At 32.5% G+C, this 21419-nt stretch overlaps 4 protein-coding genes across 5 annotated transcripts; 1 reads left to right on the top strand and 3 right to left on the bottom strand.

The window, feature by feature from the left end:
• Positions 1-2440: 2440 nt before the first annotated feature.
• On the bottom strand, positions 2441-11882 carry LOC106665262 (serine/threonine-protein kinase PAK mbt). 2 transcript variants are annotated; one of them, XM_014391574.2, is made up of 10 exons: positions 11579-11882; positions 6842-7062; positions 6574-6774; positions 6387-6500; positions 6236-6304; positions 5290-5454; positions 4170-4619; positions 3956-4100; positions 3541-3656; positions 2441-3489 (listed from the first exon to the last, which is right to left on the bottom strand). In XM_014391574.2, the coding sequence occupies exons 2-10, from the start codon at positions 7058-7060 to the stop codon at positions 3328-3330; spliced, it is 1641 nt and encodes a 546-aa protein (XP_014247060.1). In that variant the 5' UTR covers positions 7061-7062; positions 11579-11882; the 3' UTR covers positions 2441-3327. The 2 variants fall into 2 exon arrangements, with proteins under 2 accessions (XP_014247060.1, XP_014247062.1); XM_014391576.2 differs by lacking the exon at positions 6236-6304 and having other exon boundaries at positions 11579-11880.
• Positions 10660-11484, bottom strand: LOC106665155 (ATP synthase subunit gamma, mitochondrial-like). The gene has a single exon (XM_014391377.1). The coding sequence runs from the start codon at positions 11482-11484 to the stop codon at positions 10660-10662; it is 825 nt and encodes a 274-aa protein (XP_014246863.1).
• Positions 11883-12153: 271 nt separating the features above from the next.
• LOC106665233 (nucleic acid dioxygenase ALKBH1) lies at positions 12154-17650 on the top strand. Its single transcript, XM_014391504.2, has 6 exons — positions 12154-12304; positions 14478-14583; positions 14705-14858; positions 14960-15035; positions 15104-15297; positions 16519-17650. Exons 1-6 carry the CDS (start codon positions 12212-12214, stop codon positions 16790-16792), a joined length of 897 nt encoding a protein of 298 aa, XP_014246990.1. The 5' UTR covers positions 12154-12211; the 3' UTR covers positions 16793-17650.
• An 84-nt stretch (positions 17651-17734) lies between these two features.
• On the bottom strand, positions 17735-21383 carry LOC106665232 (GATOR complex protein NPRL3-like). Its single transcript, XM_014391503.2, has 6 exons — positions 20478-21383; positions 19265-19439; positions 19037-19201; positions 18654-18824; positions 18337-18595; positions 17735-18282 (listed from the first exon to the last, which is right to left on the bottom strand). The coding sequence occupies exons 1-6, from the start codon at positions 21218-21220 to the stop codon at positions 18119-18121; spliced, it is 1677 nt and encodes a 558-aa protein (XP_014246989.1). The 5' UTR covers positions 21221-21383; the 3' UTR covers positions 17735-18118.
• Between the last annotated feature and the right edge of the window lie 36 nt (positions 21384-21419).

Genomic DNA, 21419 nt, shown 5'->3' with positions numbered 1-21419 from the left:
ACATTTAAAATTATTTAATTAATGTAAACTATTCTTAGGGAAAAAGTGAAATTAAAAATATTAAAAAAAACTAATGATAAGAATAAATAATTTAACAAATTATATCAGCGAGCAAGTGAAAATATTAAGCATTGGTCTTATGATTATTTTATAATTATTTTATTTTTTCACTGAGAGAAGAGTGCACAGCAGCAGGAACAATATTTTACATTTATTTCCAAGTAAGCTTATATGGTCGTAAAATTTAACTTACTGTCCATTCATTTTCTAATATTTAACTGATGGATACCCTGGCACAGCAATATCTCTAAAATCAACCTCTGTGTTTATGGTGGATTCTTATTTTCCACCATACAAAATATTTTTCAATTTTCTTAATAGCATTGTTTAGTCTGTTACCACAGCACTGACATCCGTCGGGAAATAATGCTAGATTTTTTGCTTAATAAGCTAAGGAAAGTTATTTAGATATAATAAGAATAGGGTAGGGTCTAATACTGATCCCTGAGGTGGCAGAAATTGTATGAATAGTCAAGTTCCCATTTTCAATGTGGATTTCATATAGCTGATTCGTAAGTATGAACATTGCTGTTTCCTATTGCAATTGCTATATCGCCTGTTTTTAAACTATTGATGGCTCATAGTAGTTTTGTTGCATTTTGTAAACTTTTTTTTAATAGATAAATATTTATTACCATTTATATATATCATTGATGTACATCTTACAATTCAATGTGCTTTCCATTTAAAAATAATAATAATACCGTTAAAACACCCTTAAAAATTAATAATAATAATTATAATAGAAACAAAACTGATTTTAACTATCACCAATAAAGAATCCAAAATTGATAGTAAAAGATTTTGTTTCTTTCCTTTGAAGTCATTCCAAATTGTTTTGAGAATTTTCCATTTTGCAAAACTCACCCAAATAACTATTTAATATGAAAACATATTTTTATTTTATTTTTTTTTTTTTGCCACAGAGTATGTGAGAAATTTAACTAAATCTTATTTCATTTTCTGTGAATAGAATGGCTTTAGTCTTGCACGGATTAATTTTGATATCAACATTAATTAGAACTGGATTTAGCCTTTTAGCAAAAGTAATGTGCACTATGATGCAGTATAAAATGCAATATCTGCATACAATGCCTTATTTAAAACAGGGATGACATTCATATAAATAAATACAGTAGGCCCAAGTACAGATCCTTGGGGTACTGCTGTCATCTGCTGATTACATATATGCATTGGGCCTATACACAAGTTCTATTTGTTTAATTATGAACTTTTAAAGAGAAAAGGAATGTTAAAGAATGGTATTCCACTTTTTTTTTTTTTTTTTAAATAATGTTTATTACAATCTACAATAAATACTCATTTCAGTTTTGCTAGTTTTAGTGATTAAATCACCTTTAAAATATGGACATTACAATTAAGTACAACATTACCTAAAAAAAAATTTAATAACAAAACAATAACGGAATGGCATTTTTAAAATTTTTTTAGTAAAAAAAATTCAATTTAAACAAAAAATTAATATAATGAAATACATGTTACAATACATAAAATAATATATACAAATAGCTAAAATAATAATTAGAAAATACATTTAAACAATACAAGTTTATATAAAATAAAGCGTATCAATAAGTGATGTGTAATATTAAGTAGTATTATTAAGTACTATTTGGTTCCTGCGTAAACAAATCACAAATACTATATATATGTATGTATATAATACTAAAAATAATTCTGGGATTGTGTTTTGGATTTAAAGCCTTCCAAAAATCATCACTATGAAAATATAACTTTCAATATTCCTACATGCTAACAATACTGTGGTTGTGATTTCCAGGCACTTACGTTTGTATTTTATACCTAAAATATGAATTGGCAACTAATCAAAATTTATTCAATCGACCCCAAAAAACATATGTGCGACTAAGGTGTATTAATTTTGACATAAGATAATAGAATTTTTTTGCCAGACTCATAACATTCCCAATTTTAGAGGTAGGGTGGTTCATTTTGATAATTTTTAATTCATGCTAGCATTTGATATTCAAAACAAAGATTTTGACTTTACAGTAAATAATATATTGAATTGTAAATAAAGAATGATATTTTCATAATATAAAAAAAAGACCTGCAACATTTTTAAATCGACGACCTTTTCGGCTGCAGCTTATTCCTGGCCATTCCGAGTGTAAACGAGCAAAAATATTATCACAGCTTTTAAGATTCGGCTTTTTTCCCTTTCTTACAATGACAATTCATGGCATTCATAAAATAAAACATCCATTGCAAAAATAAAAATAATTAAGATCATTAATTTATTAGAAGAAAAGTTAGTTTGAATGTTATGAGACAAGATGGTGTAAATAAAAATTAGTAGGTTTATAGATCTCAAAAAAAAAAAAAAAAAAAAAAAGTGTGGGACAAAACTAATTACACAAAAAATTGGAAAAAATGGAACTTACAATTATTTTTGGCACAGTACACAAGCCAATGTCTATGGAATGTTGTAAGCTAAAATAAAACTGTAAAATAAGTTACAATTTGGACATATACAAACAATGTATATGCTTATATTTTTAACATGAAAACTTAAAGGCACACCATAAACAAAGATACTGTTTTTTTTAAGATTATTTTTTTAAATAATTAAATATAAGTACAATAAATACAACTTTTAAACAGAGAAATCCCTGTATTAGAAATATGGTAAATGGATGGAGGATTTCTATTTCATATAGAAAATATTATATTTTAAAGAATTCACTTCATGATTATTGATATAATTATCAAATTTCATTTCTTCCTTGTTGGCTATTCATAAATTTCAACAGATGTTACCAACAATATAAAGCACTAAAGACAAACACATTGAACATAGTCATGAATATTAAAATAAATATTTTTAAAATTTACGAACATTTATTGAGCCTTCAGGTTGCCATATATATGTTCAATTTGCCATAAAAAAACATATAATAAATATTTTATGTAAATAATAACATTTTTAAGGCCACATCTGTATAAATAAAACATTTTAAAAAATATATTAAACCCTATATTTTTCTTATTGTGGAAATGTCTGTCGTTCGGTTAAAATAGTTTATATTTAAAGCTTGTGAATATCTTTTGCCCTTTCATTACTACAATTTAAAATACTTTAATTCTAATTTTTGGAGAGTCAAGTGCCAATTCGGGTAATTTAATTTTCCTATAAGGTTTTTATCCGGTACACACCTAAAATTACATGGTCAATGATTCTTTTATAAGAAATGCCGTAATTGATTGACCCGACTTACTAACTGATTAACAATTAGTATGTGCGGAAGCTCTCATCAAAGGTACTAAAAGCGAAGGGGGGCCGGCTTGTCTGAGGAAAGGATGCTGCAACAGCTCAGCAGCAGTAGCCCTTTGGCCTGGATCTCGGACAAGAAGACGTTCGAGAAAACCTTGCAGTCGACCTGATACCTATGAGAACCAATTAGATTTATGTATAAATTAGAAAAATGGATTATTTACCTTGTGAGTGTTTTTCAGCTTGGGAGGAGCCATATCACGAATTTTTCTCATAGCTTGGAGTGGCGGCTCATTAAAGAAAGGAGGTTCTCCATCAACCATCTCAATGACCATAATTCCTTTTAAAAATAAATAAATATTAATAATAATATTAAAAATGCAGAAGTAAAATGTCCTTTTTCCTGCCTAGATTACAATTTAATTTATGGGGAAATTTTTATTACTATTTTTGGGCTTTTTCGGAAGGTATATCACCACACTAGTTCAGCATTTGTATTTATTACAGGTAAACTTAAATATTTCAATAAACATTTTTTGTGACAACCACGTGATTGGTTAGGTATATAGGTGTTGAAACATCTTCTGAATAAGCCGAAGAAATGTATTAATAATGACATTAATTTTTTTTTTAACATACCTAAGGACCAAATATCAACTTCTGGTCCATAAAGGAGACGAGAGATGACTTCAGGTGACATCCAGTAAGGAGTACCAACAAGTGACTTTCTTTTTGGCAATTCTTCAGATACTTGTGCACAAAAACCAAAATCTGACAATTTAACCTAAAAATCATCATTTGTCAAAGATATTTTAACATCAACTTCATACAAAGCTATAATTGAAAAAATTACCCTTCCGTCAGCAGCAAGGAGTATTGAATCACTTTTAATATCCCTGTGTATAACTCCTTGAGAATGTAAGTAAGCAAGTGCTTTAAGACACTGCTTGCACACTGTTGCTATTTGTTCCTCGTCCATTCTCGCATGTGTGACAATGTCTGTGAGAGCGCCTCCTTCGAGATATTCCATGACGACCCAAAGCTCATCGCCGACTAAGTAGCTTTCGTACATGTCTACAATGTTGGGGTGATGATAATCCCTCATGATGACAACCTCGTTGAAAAGAAGCTCTCTCCTCTGCTGTTTCCTTAGGTCCATTTTTTTCACAGCAACTTTTCTCCCAGTTGCCCTGTCTGAAGCAATGCAAACGGTGCCAGTCGAGCCTTCACCGATTTTCATAAATCCTTCAAGCCTATCCCTTGGGTCTCCAGGGCTCACTACTAGCTGCAGTGCAGCTCGGAACTGATAAATTCAACAATAAAATTTTGAAAATCATAATTAAAAACACTAAATTAAGGTGAGTAAAAAACAACCCTGTTATCAACTTTTTGAAATATTGTATTTCCCATTCTGTCTTCCAATTTCATTGCTATTCGTGTAATGATAGGCCTTCTCTATACTTGCCCCTTCACCTTTTTCCTTGTTAATATTTGATATTCCTTCATCCATATTACAAAATTTCAACCTGTCATTTCTACCCCATATTCCTGACCTTTCTCATTCATGTAAGTACCTTCTCTAAGCAATGGCTCATACCCTTAACGTATTGACTGTAGTAAATTACCTCACAAGTATGGACACATAATGTAATTTGCATAGGTTAACCACTCACACATGTTAAATAATTCTTTCTTTTCATTTCAAACGCCCAGTAAACATTGTGGCACACAAAGCATCACATCAATGTGTTTATACATTGGAAAACATAAAACTGAAGTAAAAGACATTTTTTAACCAAAATCAGTCCTGTCTGTCAAGGAGACCAACTTGTACATGACAATTAACCATCAAATATTCTAGTCTACAATATTCTATTATTGCAATTTTTTTTTTTAAATATAAAATAAATAAAAATTTTACAGTTGAAATGGTCATTTTTTACACACCCTAAATAAATTGTGTTGGTGTCTACCTGCTCATGGGATATCCTTTGCTGGTCTTGATGTTGCTGTTGCTGTTGTTTAGCAATACTTTGCTGCATCTGTTGGCTTTGCTGTTGTGCCGGTGTCATCGTACCGTTGACTTTATTCATATTTTGGTCTGGACTACGAATTTGTTGTGGCCCTCCATTATTTGCCTAATAAAATATAACATAATAAATATACAACGTTGGAAATGATTTCTTTGGATTTCCAAGTTAATATTTTCCTACGTTTACTTTTCTAATTAAATCTATGAAATGTGCAGTGCTCTATCAAACTAAAAACATAATATCTAATGTCATTATACAGCTTATAAAAAGAAAATGCATCATTTGAATAATAATATTTAAAGTACAAATAAAAAGTCTTTAATTTGATAATTATTTGTGAAATAAATATTTTATTAAAGCCTTAGTAGTATATTTATTGGACATTATTATTCATGTTATTGTGTTATTTTGTTCATTTGAAGTAGTTAAAAAGCAAAATGGCATATTTACAACGCATAATTTAGTTTTGTATTATAATATATGCAGTGACTTGTAAGTGAAACATAAATGTGATTCAATTTTAATGGTTTATTTCATATTACAGCATTAAAAAATAATAATGTTAGATCATGCCCCAAACAGATTTACACTGAAAATGTATTTGATGAAAACATTAAATTTAAAAAATGTGCATTTAAAAAATATATATTTTAAGTTTTAATATGTAAGTATGCAAACATAAATTTATAATGTGCAAGGTTTAGTTCAAAACAAAAATCTCTGGACAAATGGATCAAACTAGTGATTACAAATACTACATGTTTTTCATTTGTGTTAAATATACAAAAAAATAACAGTGGTTTAGCAGCGTTTGACAGGTTTGTATAAAAGCCCTGGAATAGAACAAAACCATTCAAAGCCTAAAACTTTCAACTTCGTAACTCACTCTGAAATGATGTTGAAAATTGCTCATATAGTAAGAATCGTAGTACTGCATATTACTGCTTCCCATCCACTACACAAATTTTTGTTTCATAACATTCTATTTAATGACCATGTCTACTATCTGATTTTCTTAAAATTTTAATACAACTTACTTGAGCTGGATTGTGAAAGTTGTTTCCATTCACGACATGCTGGTTTGATGCAGGATGATAAGGCGGCAAAGGAGGCCCTCTCCAGTCGACTGGTGAGTTTCCTGGTGCGCCTCCCTATTGCAGAATTAAATTTAACCTATCATAAAACTTTTATTTATTTTATTTTTTTTTTTTTAACAAAACTTACAGTATAAGGCATAGTGAGCATTTGCCCTTCTGGAACAGCAGGGGGGATATTGGAACGAGGTGGTCTCCTGAGCCTCGGAGGACTGGATGACCTGAGTGAATTAGACCTGGCGACATTTGAAGTCTTTGGAATTCCATTTGTCTGCTCTTCACCAGGACTGATTAACCCCCTAATCACTTTTGTATCACCACGTACAATTGTCTAAAAATAAATCAATATAAAAAAACAAAAACAAATAAACATTACATTTACAATTTTCTGTCTTTACTTTAAGATCGAGAATTTCAGTTGGTGTAATTTCTGACGGATCCACTAAAGGAAGAGGTCGGTTGGTGCTCTTTAGAATTTGATTGTTTCCGACAATGGAAGCCCACTGTAGAGGAAGACCAACAAATTTCCCTTCTCTCTTATCGAAGCCGGTGTGGACCCTATGTTCGAAATTGGTCGGTGGAGAGATTTGGGGCTTTCTTTTCTTCTTCGCAAACATATCTGAAATTAAAACAAAGATATTTTTTAAGTACGACTAAAATAAACCAGAAACAGAAGCATACAGAAGAACAACTGACTGAAACTATAATAAAAACAAAAATAATTTTTAAAAAAATTAACCAGCATTAACAAGAAACTATGTTTCAGGTTTACGATAAAATCAAAAGAAACTATTGCTTTGGTTTGCTAAAAGATATAAAAACAAAAGAAACAGCAAAAAATATTTTTTGCTAATGTTTTTATCAGAATGAGAACAAATAGACCATGATAACTAAGTAAAGTGTGACTGTTATATTCAGTTTAAAAAAATGAAATAGAGAAAACAAACAATTTACAAACTAGAAATTCTGATAATTTTAATACCTAAATGAGTAATTTTGTTTTCTAAACCCTACCTTTGTTATCCATAACTGGCTATTCTAGATATTATAAATGCAATGAATAAAAAAATTAATGACACTACACTATTATTAAACTGTTAAAAATGCCGTCAATGCACTTTCAAAACAATAGTCACACTGACCATTCAGTTAACAACAACAAAAAAGTGTTGTTTTCCTTTCCTTGATTGTTCCTTTAGATTGTAAATCCTTTGCAATAGTAAAATGCTGTGTTAATTTACGAGTGGGTGAACTCATGGCTGAACTAGCACTGGTTCACTTATTGGTACCATCTTCACTCACCAAAGATGGCACAATACCGAAACATCTTTGAGTGTTCAGCAAAACTGCGAGTGAAGAGGACCCAATAAGTGACCTACAGCCAGGTCAACATTAGTAAAATAATAGTTTCATTGAATGCACTCTCCTTGTCATTGATAATGCACAAATTGCTGACACTGGATTATACAGAGGTGCAAGATTTATGCTGTTATATTATATTTATTTAATAAACCTTCATCCTGTTGATGAGTTTGACCTAAATTGATGCCTGTTTCAGTAATATTTTTCATTTTTCTACGTGAACAACAAAATATAATATTAATATAGTTTAAGTGAGTGTATGATTTATTCTTATCATGTTTTTTTTATTCACCAAATTTGCCTGTATATTATCATTTTGCCAAACAAAAGCGTTGATAAAAAAACACAATCAATAATTTATTTTCAATAATTTAGTTGATTTTTATAGATTTTGTTCTGTAATAAGCAAAAATAAGACCAGAGAATGGACACCAACCTCGGAAATACTAAAGAAAATTCTATGCAATTTTTTTATGCTTGTAAGTAATTTTCCTTTGATTGATCTTTTTCATTTGTCAAATAATAAAATTAAAATTAATTATAAAGGAATTATTTATATTTTTCTTCTATAATTGGCAAGTTTTACTCAACGATTTCATTGTACAATGTGAATACTGTTGTCTGTTGTTTTGCATACAAATTTTTGATAACACCATTACCAGCTTGTACCTTATATCTTTTTTTTGGGCTATTCTAACTGATTTGTCTGTCAAATCTTTTTGCATTTTGCCAAACAAAAGCATTGATAAAAAAGCACACAGGACAAGAAGGAGATTGTAAAATGCCAAAATGCAGACCATAATAATTGGAGACGAGCAAGTTATAGGTTTATCTTGTCACAGACTTACAATTTATTTTTTTGTTGCATTCATTTGCAATATATTTCATACAAAGAAAAAAAATAGTTAACTTGATAAAGTAATGTATAAACAATTTTGCAAAATTGCACCTGACAGGCCAAACCAGCGAGGAAAAAAGAACAAAAATGACCAAACTCCATATTCTAGGTTAAATACATTTTTCTGACCCACCAATGAGGAAACCCAAAAAGATCAAAGGAAGCAGAATTTATTCTTAAAATCAAAAACTAAAATATGGGTCCTTGTGCAAGATTGGAATACATTATAGAGTAATTTTAAGAGAGACAAGGTAAGATGTAATAGTAATCCCAAGGATTTCAACAAAATGACATTTCAGAATGCATTACAACGAAGATAATGTGAATATGTGTAAATTCTGCACACAAAAAAAAGCTAGTTCTCTTGTGACAATCATAACAAAATCAAGAAATAAAATTCATAGATGACAAGGGTACTATAAGAAAAGAACAAAGGACACACGGGTTCTTGAGCCTGTAGTCTCACCATTTATATTCATTTTCCTCTGGCTTCAGTGCTGCATCTGTGTTTGGCTTTTTTAAATTATTATGATCTGTAGCAAACCTAAAATATGGCAAAATACCAAAACATGTCTGCCAGACCAAAATGATTGGAGAGTACAAAAATATAAATTTTGGCCCTGCAGACCCCATACAAAAATGTAATAAAAGTTCTTGAAGCCATAAAACACCCTGAATTTAACTTACTATGCTTAAATACAGAATTATTACCAGTATTTTGTTTTGTTTTTTTAAATAAAAACGTAAGTAATTAGTATAGCTGTTAGTTTTAATGTTTTACTTTTTAATCTGTATATGTTTAGCGGTTGTAACTGACCATATTAATTATTTCAATTAATTATTTTTTTGTCTAAGGTCTTCGTTGAGATGAAAAAGTTAGTGTCACGAGCAGGATTCGAGCCCATGACCTTCGGCTCAATACACTGTTACTCTAACTACTTGTACTCGAACAAGTGGTTCTTATCCCGCTCATGACACTAACTTGTTAATTTCAACCAAAACCTTAGATAAAAAGTAAAACTAACTAACTTTTGGGGGGTTAAATCCCCCCCCCCCCGATGATGACAGAAGCCCCACCAATAATGTCTATAAGTTCCTTCGTAAAAAGAGCCTATCATACACTGTTATACTGTAGCATAGCGCCTTTTTGGGTTTGCCAGCATTCTTCGAGGCTGAAGACATTGTATTGATCCGAGCCGATAGCTCGACAAGGTGAGTGTCGCACAAAGAGGAGAAAACTTAACTCGCAATCGAAAACTCCACATCAGATTGAAATCGTCATCATCCATCTCATATTTCATAACAACTTAGAATCACAGATCAGATGTGGATCAATAATCAGATGATTTCTTGAAGTTTTGAAAAGTAAGAGATTTGAGGGTTAATGAACAAAATAGGTAAAAATGTCATTATGTTTCTTGACTCTAAAAGGAAAGGGAAGTAATTCCTGTCCCACATGAAGGCTAACTGCCCAACTACCTGTTCGGTGTTGCATTCAAAGAGTCAAACAAGTTTACAATACATTTTATATACTATACTAAAAAAAAAAGTCTGCAGGGTTTCAATCCAGAACCTTGGAACCATGGGAAATACGAATCAGGCGCCCCAACCACTTGGCCACCAGGGTTTCCAAATCAACTTTAATTATTAACTATCGGTACATTACAAAATAAATTTTATTTTATTTTTAAAGCAATCGTATTTTATTGCCTCATTTCTAAACAAATATGCCTTTCATATTAGGCAAAGTAAGTGTAGTGTGATTTGAACCTTTTCCTACAAAATAGTAGTTCAAAATAATACCTCTTCAACTTAACTTTTAGCACTGTTTTGTTTTTTTAAATAAATACATAAGTAATCAGTACAACTGTTAGTTTTAATGTTTTATTTTTTATTGAATTTTTTGCCTTGGGCAAATATACTAGCATTTTTCATGCTATTGTTGAAAAGATCTTTTCATTTTTTCTTTTTTATGATGACAGAAGCCCCACCGATAATGTCCATAAGTTCCTTAGTAACAAGAGCCTGTCGTACTCTGTTATACTGTAGCATAAGCGTCTTTTTAAGTTTGCCAGCATTCTTCGTGGCTGAAGACATCGCATTGATCCGAGCCGAAAGCTCAACAAGGTAAGTGTCGCACAAAGCGGAGAAAACTTGACTCGCGATCAAAAACTCCACATAAGACTGAAAATCATCTCTGTCCACCTCGTACTTCATCACAAACTCCGTGTCGGCAATGACCGAATATGAGTACAAATTCGATGCTTGAATATTGAATGAAAGCATGTTTTTAAATATGGGATAAACCATGACAACATGATAAAAGTCTGTATAATTAATCAGCTTCAAAGTGATCTCCGATGCACTTTGAAAAGTTGGCGTCCTGTGGCCAATCCCATTGACGACAATGCGGACCAACTTGGGGAAGTCAAAAGCAAGGATTGACCTACTCTTTTCCCCTATACAGAAAAAGCTGTAATTTCCCGGATTGTCTTTCAACACCTGCTTACCCTTCTTACAGACTTTATTGTGGACCCCACCGCAGAGCCCACGGTCAGATGTGAAAGTGGCCAAGAAGTGATGCCAGTCGGACTGTTTTACAGATTGGCTGAAACTGTCATAAAACCTCCTGACGCAAAGCCCAATCGGCCTGGCGACAGAGACGCTCTTCTCTGCCTGGATGAACCTGGCAGCGGCAACCATCTTCATGGAGCCAGTCACCTTCTGGATGTTGCCGACCGCTTTGATGTGACTTTTCAAGTGCTTCAGACCGGACGCCATACCTTTATCTCGTCCGGTTCTCTTTTTCTTTTTAAAAACAATTCAAAACTGACAAGGCAACCGATAAATTACAAATTATACGTGCCAGACAAACCTCCTCTTCCTGTTTTCCAAAGGTGTTTCCTCGAATTCCTTCCTCTTTCCTATATCAATTCGTTAAATCCGCATTTTATACGGACGACCGGTTATATTTCACATAAAATACAATGAGTAAACCGACCATCAATAGGACAGAACAAAACACTGACTCGATATGAAAAATAATAATTCTACACCATATTTGATTTGGGTAGAAAACAGTTAGGCCAACTTAACTAAGGAATGTGAATGAAAGTGGAACACAAATTCCGTTGTAATTGACATTCTGTCAACGACTTTCATCAACCGGCTGAAACGTTTAATTACTTTAATTCAAATCAAAATTCATCTACAAATCGACATACAATCTTTAAGCACAAACATTACCAACATAAAAAAACATGTAATAAAAGGACTAAAACATTTTGACATTTTTCTATTTTTAGTAAATTTTTTGTCATCATATCATAAAAGAAATAAAAACATCAAACAAACAGAAAAATATAATTAACGAAAACATACGAAATCATTATTTTATTGTCTGCAATTCAAAAAAGCAAATATATCGGCATTCTGTCGGATAACAGTAGGTCAACGTTTAAAACTTTAAACATTGAAGACCTGTTAATTACATTCAAAACTATGTGAAATGTTCAAAGAGAAGTTTAAATATTATAAGAGGAAATCACCACTTCCTGATTTATCTTCAGTTCTAGAAATGAACCCACCTTTCGACCCGAAGGTATGCCATTCAAAATCACACAAAAGATAAAAGTGGTAATAATAATGAAGTGAAAAGAAAAATGAATGAACTCGTTTTCGGAAAAAAATCAAACGTTCAGTTAAAAGTGAACATGCCACCTTATAAAAAATAGTATCAAAAAACTCCGAATACCTTCAATGAAATTAAAACAAACCTTTAAATTAAAATAATAAAGGATTAAATTATTACAATGACTTGCAGCTGTAAACTTTAATCAACAACAAAAACCATATAACACGTAATAGTATTCAACAGTGTATGCAGATTCTGCAAAGAAGCAGAGGAGGCACCAACACCTAATACCAAACTGTGGTGCCACCATTTACCCACAGAAGAAAGTTTTGGGGTGTACAATAAGTAATAACTGTAGAAGTAATTCAACCTCTGAAACCAGCCCTACTAATCAAGTTTCTTGATGGAGTAGGATTCACCAGTGTGATATAAGTACAGAACATACAAAAGCTCTCAAAGGGCACAGTATATTATACACCCTGAACATTTCATCTACTAAATCTATGTCTAAGATTCAATATTTAGATATTAAACAATGAATATTTAGAAATCGTGATATGTGGTCTAGTGTGCTGTAAGTTTAGAAAATGCACACTTTGAGCCCTGAAGATGATCTCATTAAGTTGAATCTTTAGCATCATAAAGAAAATGTTTTTCTAAACTTACATCACTCCAGATTGCATCTCACACTCTCTAAATACTGATTAAGTAACGGTCACTAAATATTACACATATTAAACAATGTACATATATAAAATGTCTGTTGTCCATCCCTACTTTTTATTACCGTTAATAAACAGTTTTTCATTGATAGAATTAGTTATTATTATTTTTTATTTTTTTAGCTGCTGTGATGATATGGTTTAAATCGAGCGATTGTGGTGTCTGGAGCTGCCTAGACACATTATATAGTAGCGATTCTTGAATTTTCCAAGTCATGTGTTTGGGGTCATTGTATTCCCAGAAAGTCCTTTCTACACCCAATTTAATAGTGCTTTCCTTTAAATTCTGTGTTTATTGGTCCATGACCCATCTATCATTGTAAATTGACAATTCCTCAATAGCCCAAACAAGCATGTCACTACCCCCATGTTTATCCATGTGTATTGTATTCTTTAATTTCAAGTGTTCCCTGGCTTACACCACATACTTTCTACCATCAGATCCTGGGACATTAAATTTTCTCTCATCAGTGAAAATAAGTCTCCCAAAATGCATCAGGCTCTGGGTGTAAATGTTCTTTAGCAAACTTGAGGCGCTGTTCCCTGTTCTTCTTGCTTACATAGCACGTCCTTGTTTTTTATTAGTATTTCATACCGTTTAGGAGTGTATCTGGAATATTATAATCCTGTTACAGAATACATGCAAAATATTTTTATTACTTCTTGACAAGTTTTGTTCATTGACATTTTCTTCTTTTTCTGGACCATCCTTTTTTTTAGCACACCAATGGTCACATTTGTCATCAGTATGATCATATTTGATCTTCCTAGTTTTGCTATACGTTCTGGACTTGTGTCTTCTGTGGATTGTTGGGTTGATAGGTGAGAATTGATAGTCATAATGATCATGTGTCATCAAAGTATAAATTAAAATATAATTTCTGTTCATATAAACAGTGGCCAAGTGGTTCGGCCGTCCAATTTGTATTTTCCACGATAATAATAATCGATTATAATTAATAACCGATAATCTGTCAATGTTCTAGGTTCGAATGTCAGTACAGCCCTTGGAATTGTATTGATTAAATTGCAAAAAGTATCAAAGTGATTTTGACCCCTCCGTGACACCCGACAGGTTGGATGTTACGCCCCTCTGTAGAATAAAACTTACTTTTGCTCTTGCTAGTATCTATCTAAAATCTAAATATCTATCATTGTTTGTCAATATGCCTGCAGTATGATCATCCGTTATTGGCTAATGAACCGAGAGACCAAAATTACTGAAAATAATCTAACTAAAGGTTCATCACCCTGTGACTAATATGAAATCTTACTTCATTAAATGTAAAATTGACAACAATTTTGTACAGTTTGTTAAAAGGCAACAATGAACACACTTTTTAATATCAGACTACATTTTTTCTGCTATGTATTGATTATTATTTCAACAATACTTTTATTTAATTATTGATTTTCAGCAAGTTCGACGCATATCACCAAAAATGCCAGGTCCCTTAAATTTAGATTCTTATGGAATTAATAGCCTAGACACATGGGTTCTTTTGGAATTAATTCAGCATCCTGGTTAGCTCAGGTTATATTATTAATAAACTTAACTATCATATTTTACGTTCTTTTTGCTTTATTTAGATTTTTAACATTTCTTGATGTTCTACCATAATCTATTAATATTATGTCCAAATAGGTTTAATTATTTTGAGAAATCCTTTTACCCCTAAGGGACAAAGGTACTGGATAAGAAAATGCTTAGAAGAGTATACAAGACCGCCAAACAAAAACAACTTGTTGACTCATGGACTACTTTCTGAAAATGATGATTGGTGGCACATGTGCAATGAGTAAGTATTTGGAAATTTGGAATTATTTTGACTGTTATATTTTCTTTAATTATTGTCAGAGTAAAATTTTGGTAATGAAATTTATATTTATCTTGTTTTAGTAATGAAGCCAAGAGTAAAATTTATAAACAACTAAGATGGGTGACCCTTGGCTACCATCATAACTGGGATACTAAAGTAATTTATTTTAAATAGAAAAATGTATACTTGGACTGGTTTATACCCATGTAGAACGATTATTATAGGTGTATTCTGAAAATTTGAAAAATGATTTTCCGCCTGAGTTAAATGAACTGTGTAAAATCATTGGAAAATGTATTGGCAATTGGGATGTCGATGCGCAGGCAGCAATAATCAATTTTTATCACATGGATTCAACACTGTCAGGTCATACTGATCACTCTGAACCAAACAACACGGCGCCTTTGTTCTCTTTTAGGTAAAACACTTCTTTCTTTATATATATTCACTCATAGACAAAATAGGACTGGACACTCCTATTTTGTTGTTTATTATTGTTATCATATGTATTTTTACCTTTATATTAATGAAAACATGCTTCTATTAATGTAAACCAAATTAAACATGGTCAGAAATTCATGAGTTTTAATAAAAATCATTTAATTATTATGGGTTTGAAAGAAAATTCTCCAAAACACTAGAAAATTATTTAGTAATAAATTAAAATTTAAATAATTATTTATTATCTGGATTTGCACTTAATAGTGTGTATTACCTTGAGGAGGGATTTAAGTCGTCTAGGCATCATGTAATTAAGTGATCAAATTTTGTTTTATGGAGCAGAGGGTTTGAAACTGGTCAGCGATTGTTGGAAGTAGCGCACGATCTTTTTTCCCCACCTTCTTCGTTTATCATCATTATTATTAATGCATTTATATATTAAAATTGGTCAAATGGGACTATCTATTAATGAATAATGTCTTTATCATGTACCATAAGTGTTCTTTGGGATCATGTCAGGAGAACGTACTGACACTTTCATTATGGTAATCAAAGCGTTCTTCATTGTGTCTTCTCATTCAATCCTGGTCATCTAATTTCCACAAAGTAAACTGGTACTCATTTGTGAAGAGAACAGCTTCTCATTGTTCAAGAGAGATGCTGATTTGCTTTCTACTTGACCAATAGTAGGATGTTGGATGTCTAGAGACTGCTATTCACATGAAGCTTTGTGATGACAGTTTTAGAGCTCATCCTTACATTACAAACAGTTTATAGTTCATTACCTATTAAGGACACCCTTAAATAACAGTTCCATAGTGCAGTACAAGCAATAAAAAGATTGTCTCTATCATATATTGTGGTCGACCACTACCTTCTTTTCAATTGAGACTTCTGATAGCTTTAAATGCTGTAGGCCATCATGGATGATAGACAATGGACAATTAGCACTTAAAAATGACAGCATGATAAAGAAAATGTTTTTCTGAAACCTACGTCACACCAGACCGCATCTCACTATCACCAAATAATCATTAACTAATGGTCACTAAACACCATACACGTTATTAATGTTGTGTTTACATTTTAAAACAACTATTAATCTTTATATCTAGTTATTCTGGAAAATAAACAAATAAATCTGCTTTTTTGTTTTTGAGTGTAAATCCTAGTGATTAATTGATAAAATTCATTTCAGTTTTGGACAGAATGCTGTATTTTTGATCGGGGGCCAGGATATCAACGATGATGCAACAGCGATTCTCGTTGAAAGCGGAGATTGTATTGTCATGTCTTCCCAGAGTAGACTGAGTTACCACGGAGTTCCGAAAATCGTCGCAACGAAATTAAGACCTTGGAGCAACGAAGGGATGTTGTCAGAGGACTGGAAAGATTTTGAAAATTATGTAACTGAGTCAAGGATAAATATGAATGTTAGACAAGTTTTGAATCCTGGGCAGAAACATTTATAAATATTTTAATAAATTTTGTTTGGTCTTACAAAAGGTATAATTCTTTTGTTTTCTAATTATCCCTTCCAGCCTTCTAAAGAAACAAGGCTGAACAGTTTCTCAGAGCAAAAGAAAAGTATCTAACCAATAATAATGATAATAATAATTTCAGAACCTTTTTTTATTTATTTTGTTTTTTTACTTAATTTATTTATATCTACAATTGTATGGCATTGTAGAGGAAGCTATTCATTGGCAACCACTCTGGATTAATCATTCAAGAGGTCTCTTATCCATATTCTTTTCAGCCTTTGACGGGGTAATTGTTAGGCATTGAGTAATTGTATTTGTGTGTTAAATGGGATCTGGTAATTTAGTGTGAAAACGTTTGTAATACGTTTTCATGGACATAAAAATAGCATGTGAAGATCTCTGTGAAGTATGTTCTTGTTTACATAATAAGGGACAGAAGCAATTAGTCGTAAAGACTTTTATTTTTGTTAAACTTTGTAATCTTTGAATATTGGAATATATGGCCGATCTGAAAACCTGGCACGTGTACATCCAAATTGGTTTAAGTAAGCATGTATATTTGAAAGTTTTGATTTTAATGGTAATTTTGATCATTTTTTTGATAGGGAGTGAACCATTTTAAATCATTTGTTGTGTCTGTTTTTTGATCGTTTGTGCACATTCCAAGTTAGCCCCTTATCAAATGTAACCACTAATAGTTCGCCGGATATAGAAACAGGTTCATTGTATAAGTGGTTAAACTTTATTTTCCAGACTTCCATTTTTTAATTGTGGACATATGATTTTTGTAACGTATGGTTAGCTTTGTGAGCATCTCAGAAACTTTAAATACATTATCTTACTATATGTGTAGTTGATTTATTTGTAGTTATAATATACTTTTTGATTATTATTCCATGGCATAAATATTGGTAAAATAAATTTATAAATTTTAAAAAGTTATATTTATGATCTTAATTTGTCTCTGGTTTTGTAACCTTACAAATTTCTTGACCTAAACAAAGCAACAGCTTTATTTTTAAAATTTTAACACTCTCATTTTCATATAAATAAGTGTATAAATACTATAGGCATACTTTACAGTACAATATAACAAAAAACAGATATATTCGCAGTAATTTCAATTATTTATCTGAAACTTATAACAGTGTTGCATTTTGAATTTAATTTTATTTCAAGCCTAATAAAAAAATTATGTAGGATAAAAACTTTTCTTCAAATTTTCCAATCACAAATGTAACATTAAATGGAAATTAATAACAATATAATAACTATTTCGTGAGTATAAAAACGAATAAATAACTATAAATAAAACTAAGGAGAATAAGAATGAGGATAAAACATAGCTAAGGCAGGATCTTCAGCCTCACAAGTTATTAAAACGTCTCTGAATTTGTCAAGAAGCTGTAGAAGTTGAGATCTTCTTACGTTTTCCATATACATGATTTCTTCCAAGTGATGTTCACCCTGAAGATGATCTAAAAGGATAAAAATTAATATAAAGTTTCTAACTTTAAATCATTGGGTTATACCTTGTAGAATAAGCCTAACGAGCAGACGGAGTTGTTCTTGAGAGGCAGGGGTGTTGATAATAGCCGCCCTTTCAGATGCACCTAATCTGCTCAAATAATCCTCCCTGTCCCAGGACACCTGCCTGCCCGTTCCTATAGGTGGTGATGCTTCTTCACTGGACTCATCAATACTATCACCGCTTACTGATAGCGTCTCCGAAGGCGTGCTCGCATCCCCTCCTGCTATCGAGCCTTCACTTTTTGACACAACTCCTCCCTCCTAGAAATTAATTTTTTAAAATCTTCTTGTTTGGTCCTGTCGTTCGTCTTTAACTTACAGGCATGGGCAAGCCTGTGTGAGTTGGCATAAAATAAATATAAGTGTGGAGTTGTAAGAGCAATCTATGTTGTAATAACCATATTATTACTTGAACGTCATTATGATTACTTCCTACCAATGGTGACATTCTTTGGCGTATTGATATAGGCAATGAAAATTCAGACATCACCTAAAAAATAGTACAACTGAAAATGACAAAAAAATTAGAACTGTACATCTATTTTTTTTTTAAATCTACTTTTCATCCATAAAACTATTGTTTCTAAAATTTTCAACTCTTAATAGGACAAAAAATACAACATTTTAAAAATGATTTTTTGCTTGTAAAAACCTAACTTCCTACTTAACTAGCAATGTACAGTTCTTTATTTGTTTTATTACCTGAATTAAGGACTGAGCAGGGAATTGTTCAGAAAACTTTTCCACGAGTGGGGAAGATGCGTGGACTGGTGCATTCGGTGCAGTCATGTAGACATTGCTTTCACAAAGAGGGTAAATAATAATGGCTTTGCCCCAATACACGAGGTGTCCGGCTAAATTGAACACCTATTGATTTACCAACAATTAATTTAATTAAATAAAGGTTTTCTTTTTACTATAGAATTCTACTTGAGCCAGTGTTAAGTCTGCATCAGCAGAAAGTATCTGTAAAGATTTAAGCGGCGTGTAGATTTTAATAAGCCGTATAAGGGCAGGCGAGGCATCAGGTACAAGGCTGTCCAACAACTGTGTCGCATCAACGAGCAGCAACAAGCCATGGTACGGCCTTACACTCTGCAGACATCTAAAACATAAATAAAGCAGCTCTTTAACTAATCGCTGGAAGGGAAAAAAGAACGGAATACAACATAATGTAATCAGGCATTCAGCAATTTTTACACGTTCTGCAAGTCCTATTCCTTTTGACTTGTTTAACAACTGGATATTTTCTAAGACATTGCAAACACCTGAATGCTTTGTGCCACAGCATCATCTGAGTGAATGTGTTAAGATTACATTTATATGTAATGAACAAGAGGTCAGACGATTAACCAATAGTTTCAAATTTTCAAATAAAACTCCAAGAGCAATGCTTGGAATTAATAGAAAGATCACTGCAAATACAATCCAAAGTTTGTTTTCAATGTTTTCAGCTTTCGTAATAATATAATATTGTGTTGGAGTCTGAGGTGAGCCTGTTAGTTCAGATCATTCTGGAATGCCTACACCAACGAAAATGCAGAAATGCATCCAACAGATTAAATTATCAATAATATGCTGACTTGGATATTCAGGGAAGACCTAATAATCAAAATACAGTGTGAGCAGAAGGTCATGGGTTCGAATCCCACTCATGATGTTAACTTTTTCATCTCAACCAAGACCTTAGATAGAAAGTATAGTTAATTAAAATAATCAATACAGCCAATTATGACTACTAAACATATATGGATTAATTTAATAAAAAGGACTGTAACAAATACGAATCAGATGCCCTAACTATTCAGCCATAGCAATCCCCAAGTTTCTTTACTGGCAGACTTCATAAACATCTGAAAAATAATTATGCGAGTCAATATGGGATGCGTAGATCTTGAAAGAAGCAGAAGAGACTTTGTCGCATTTTTTAAAGAATGCAGATTATAAACTTTATATTTTCTTTAAAGAATATCTCACACTGGGCAAAATTATTTCAAGTAGAAAGAAAAAAGTGCCTCTCACTCAGGAAGTGACGGAATTGAAGAACATAATCGACGGCTTGTTGTTTGAATTGTCTCTACTTCTTCAATTCACCAGGGGAAACTTTTTTTATAAATATTAATAGAGAAACAACAGCTCATACTTGTCTATTGCTTCAGGATCAACAGAAAGGGCTTTGTTGTGAAGCTGATGAACTTTTTGTGGCAGGCAGAAGCTGAGAGCGATCCACCTATTCACCCTAATCTGCACCAAGCCAGAATTACAAAGATCATTGTAAATAGTCATTAAATCTTTTGCAAGTGAGCAACGCTCAAGGATGATTTCAAAAGGCGAGTAATCTTCATCATCGCCCAAGTCCTCCGGTCTATCGTCATGAGCAGATATCATAGATTTTATTTCGCTGTTGACATAACCACAGCGCCTTTCTTCATGGCGGAGCGCTGCTCCGAGGCGCTTGCTCAGCTCGTAGTAGCACTTGACAATAGAATGGTTGGCAGCGGCCTGAAGTGCGAAAACGACGTTTATGAGTATGATCGGCCTGTTGGGCGGTTTGCCCCTCCTGGAGCATGGTTGGACGAGTGTCGGATGGCCGACAAATCTGACGTTGTTCACCTTCAGCTCGAACTTGGCCTCGCAGAGCTCCTGCTTGACGGCGAAAAGGTTCGAAAGCACTTCGTCGGGGAAATTGCCCAGACAGCCGTTCTCATTGTTCTGAGGAGGCGGCCCATGGATGTCCTCAGTGATAGTCAGGGCATAGGGGTTCTTCCTTCTAGACTGCTGCCCGTTTTCGTGGCCTTTGACTTTCTCGCACGGGTACCTGAAAAGGAGCCGGTCACCCTTGCTGTCACGTTTCACAAGAATCACGCTCAGAGGGTCCGCATCCATGCCCCAAGTGATTTTTGACCACTTTTGACATAACGAACAGCCGAACTTTAACTTGTGTGTTTTGACTTTCGACAACAACAAAATGAAACCTCCATCCACCTGGTTTTATAACAGTATAAACTTTTTTTATATACAAACTTTCTAATTTGACGTCAAACATAAACACACTGATCTTATTTTCATATCGTGATTAAATCAT

This window comes from Cimex lectularius, unplaced genomic scaffold, assembly GCF_000648675.2.
Source record: "Cimex lectularius strain Harlan isolate CLEC.00 unplaced genomic scaffold, Clec_2.1 scaffold298, whole genome shotgun sequence".
In the NCBI taxonomy this organism is placed as follows: Eukaryota; Metazoa; Arthropoda; class Insecta; order Hemiptera; family Cimicidae; genus Cimex; species Cimex lectularius.
The sequence above is the reverse complement of the archived record's forward strand: the minus strand, read 5'-3'. Positions and strand labels throughout refer to the sequence as shown.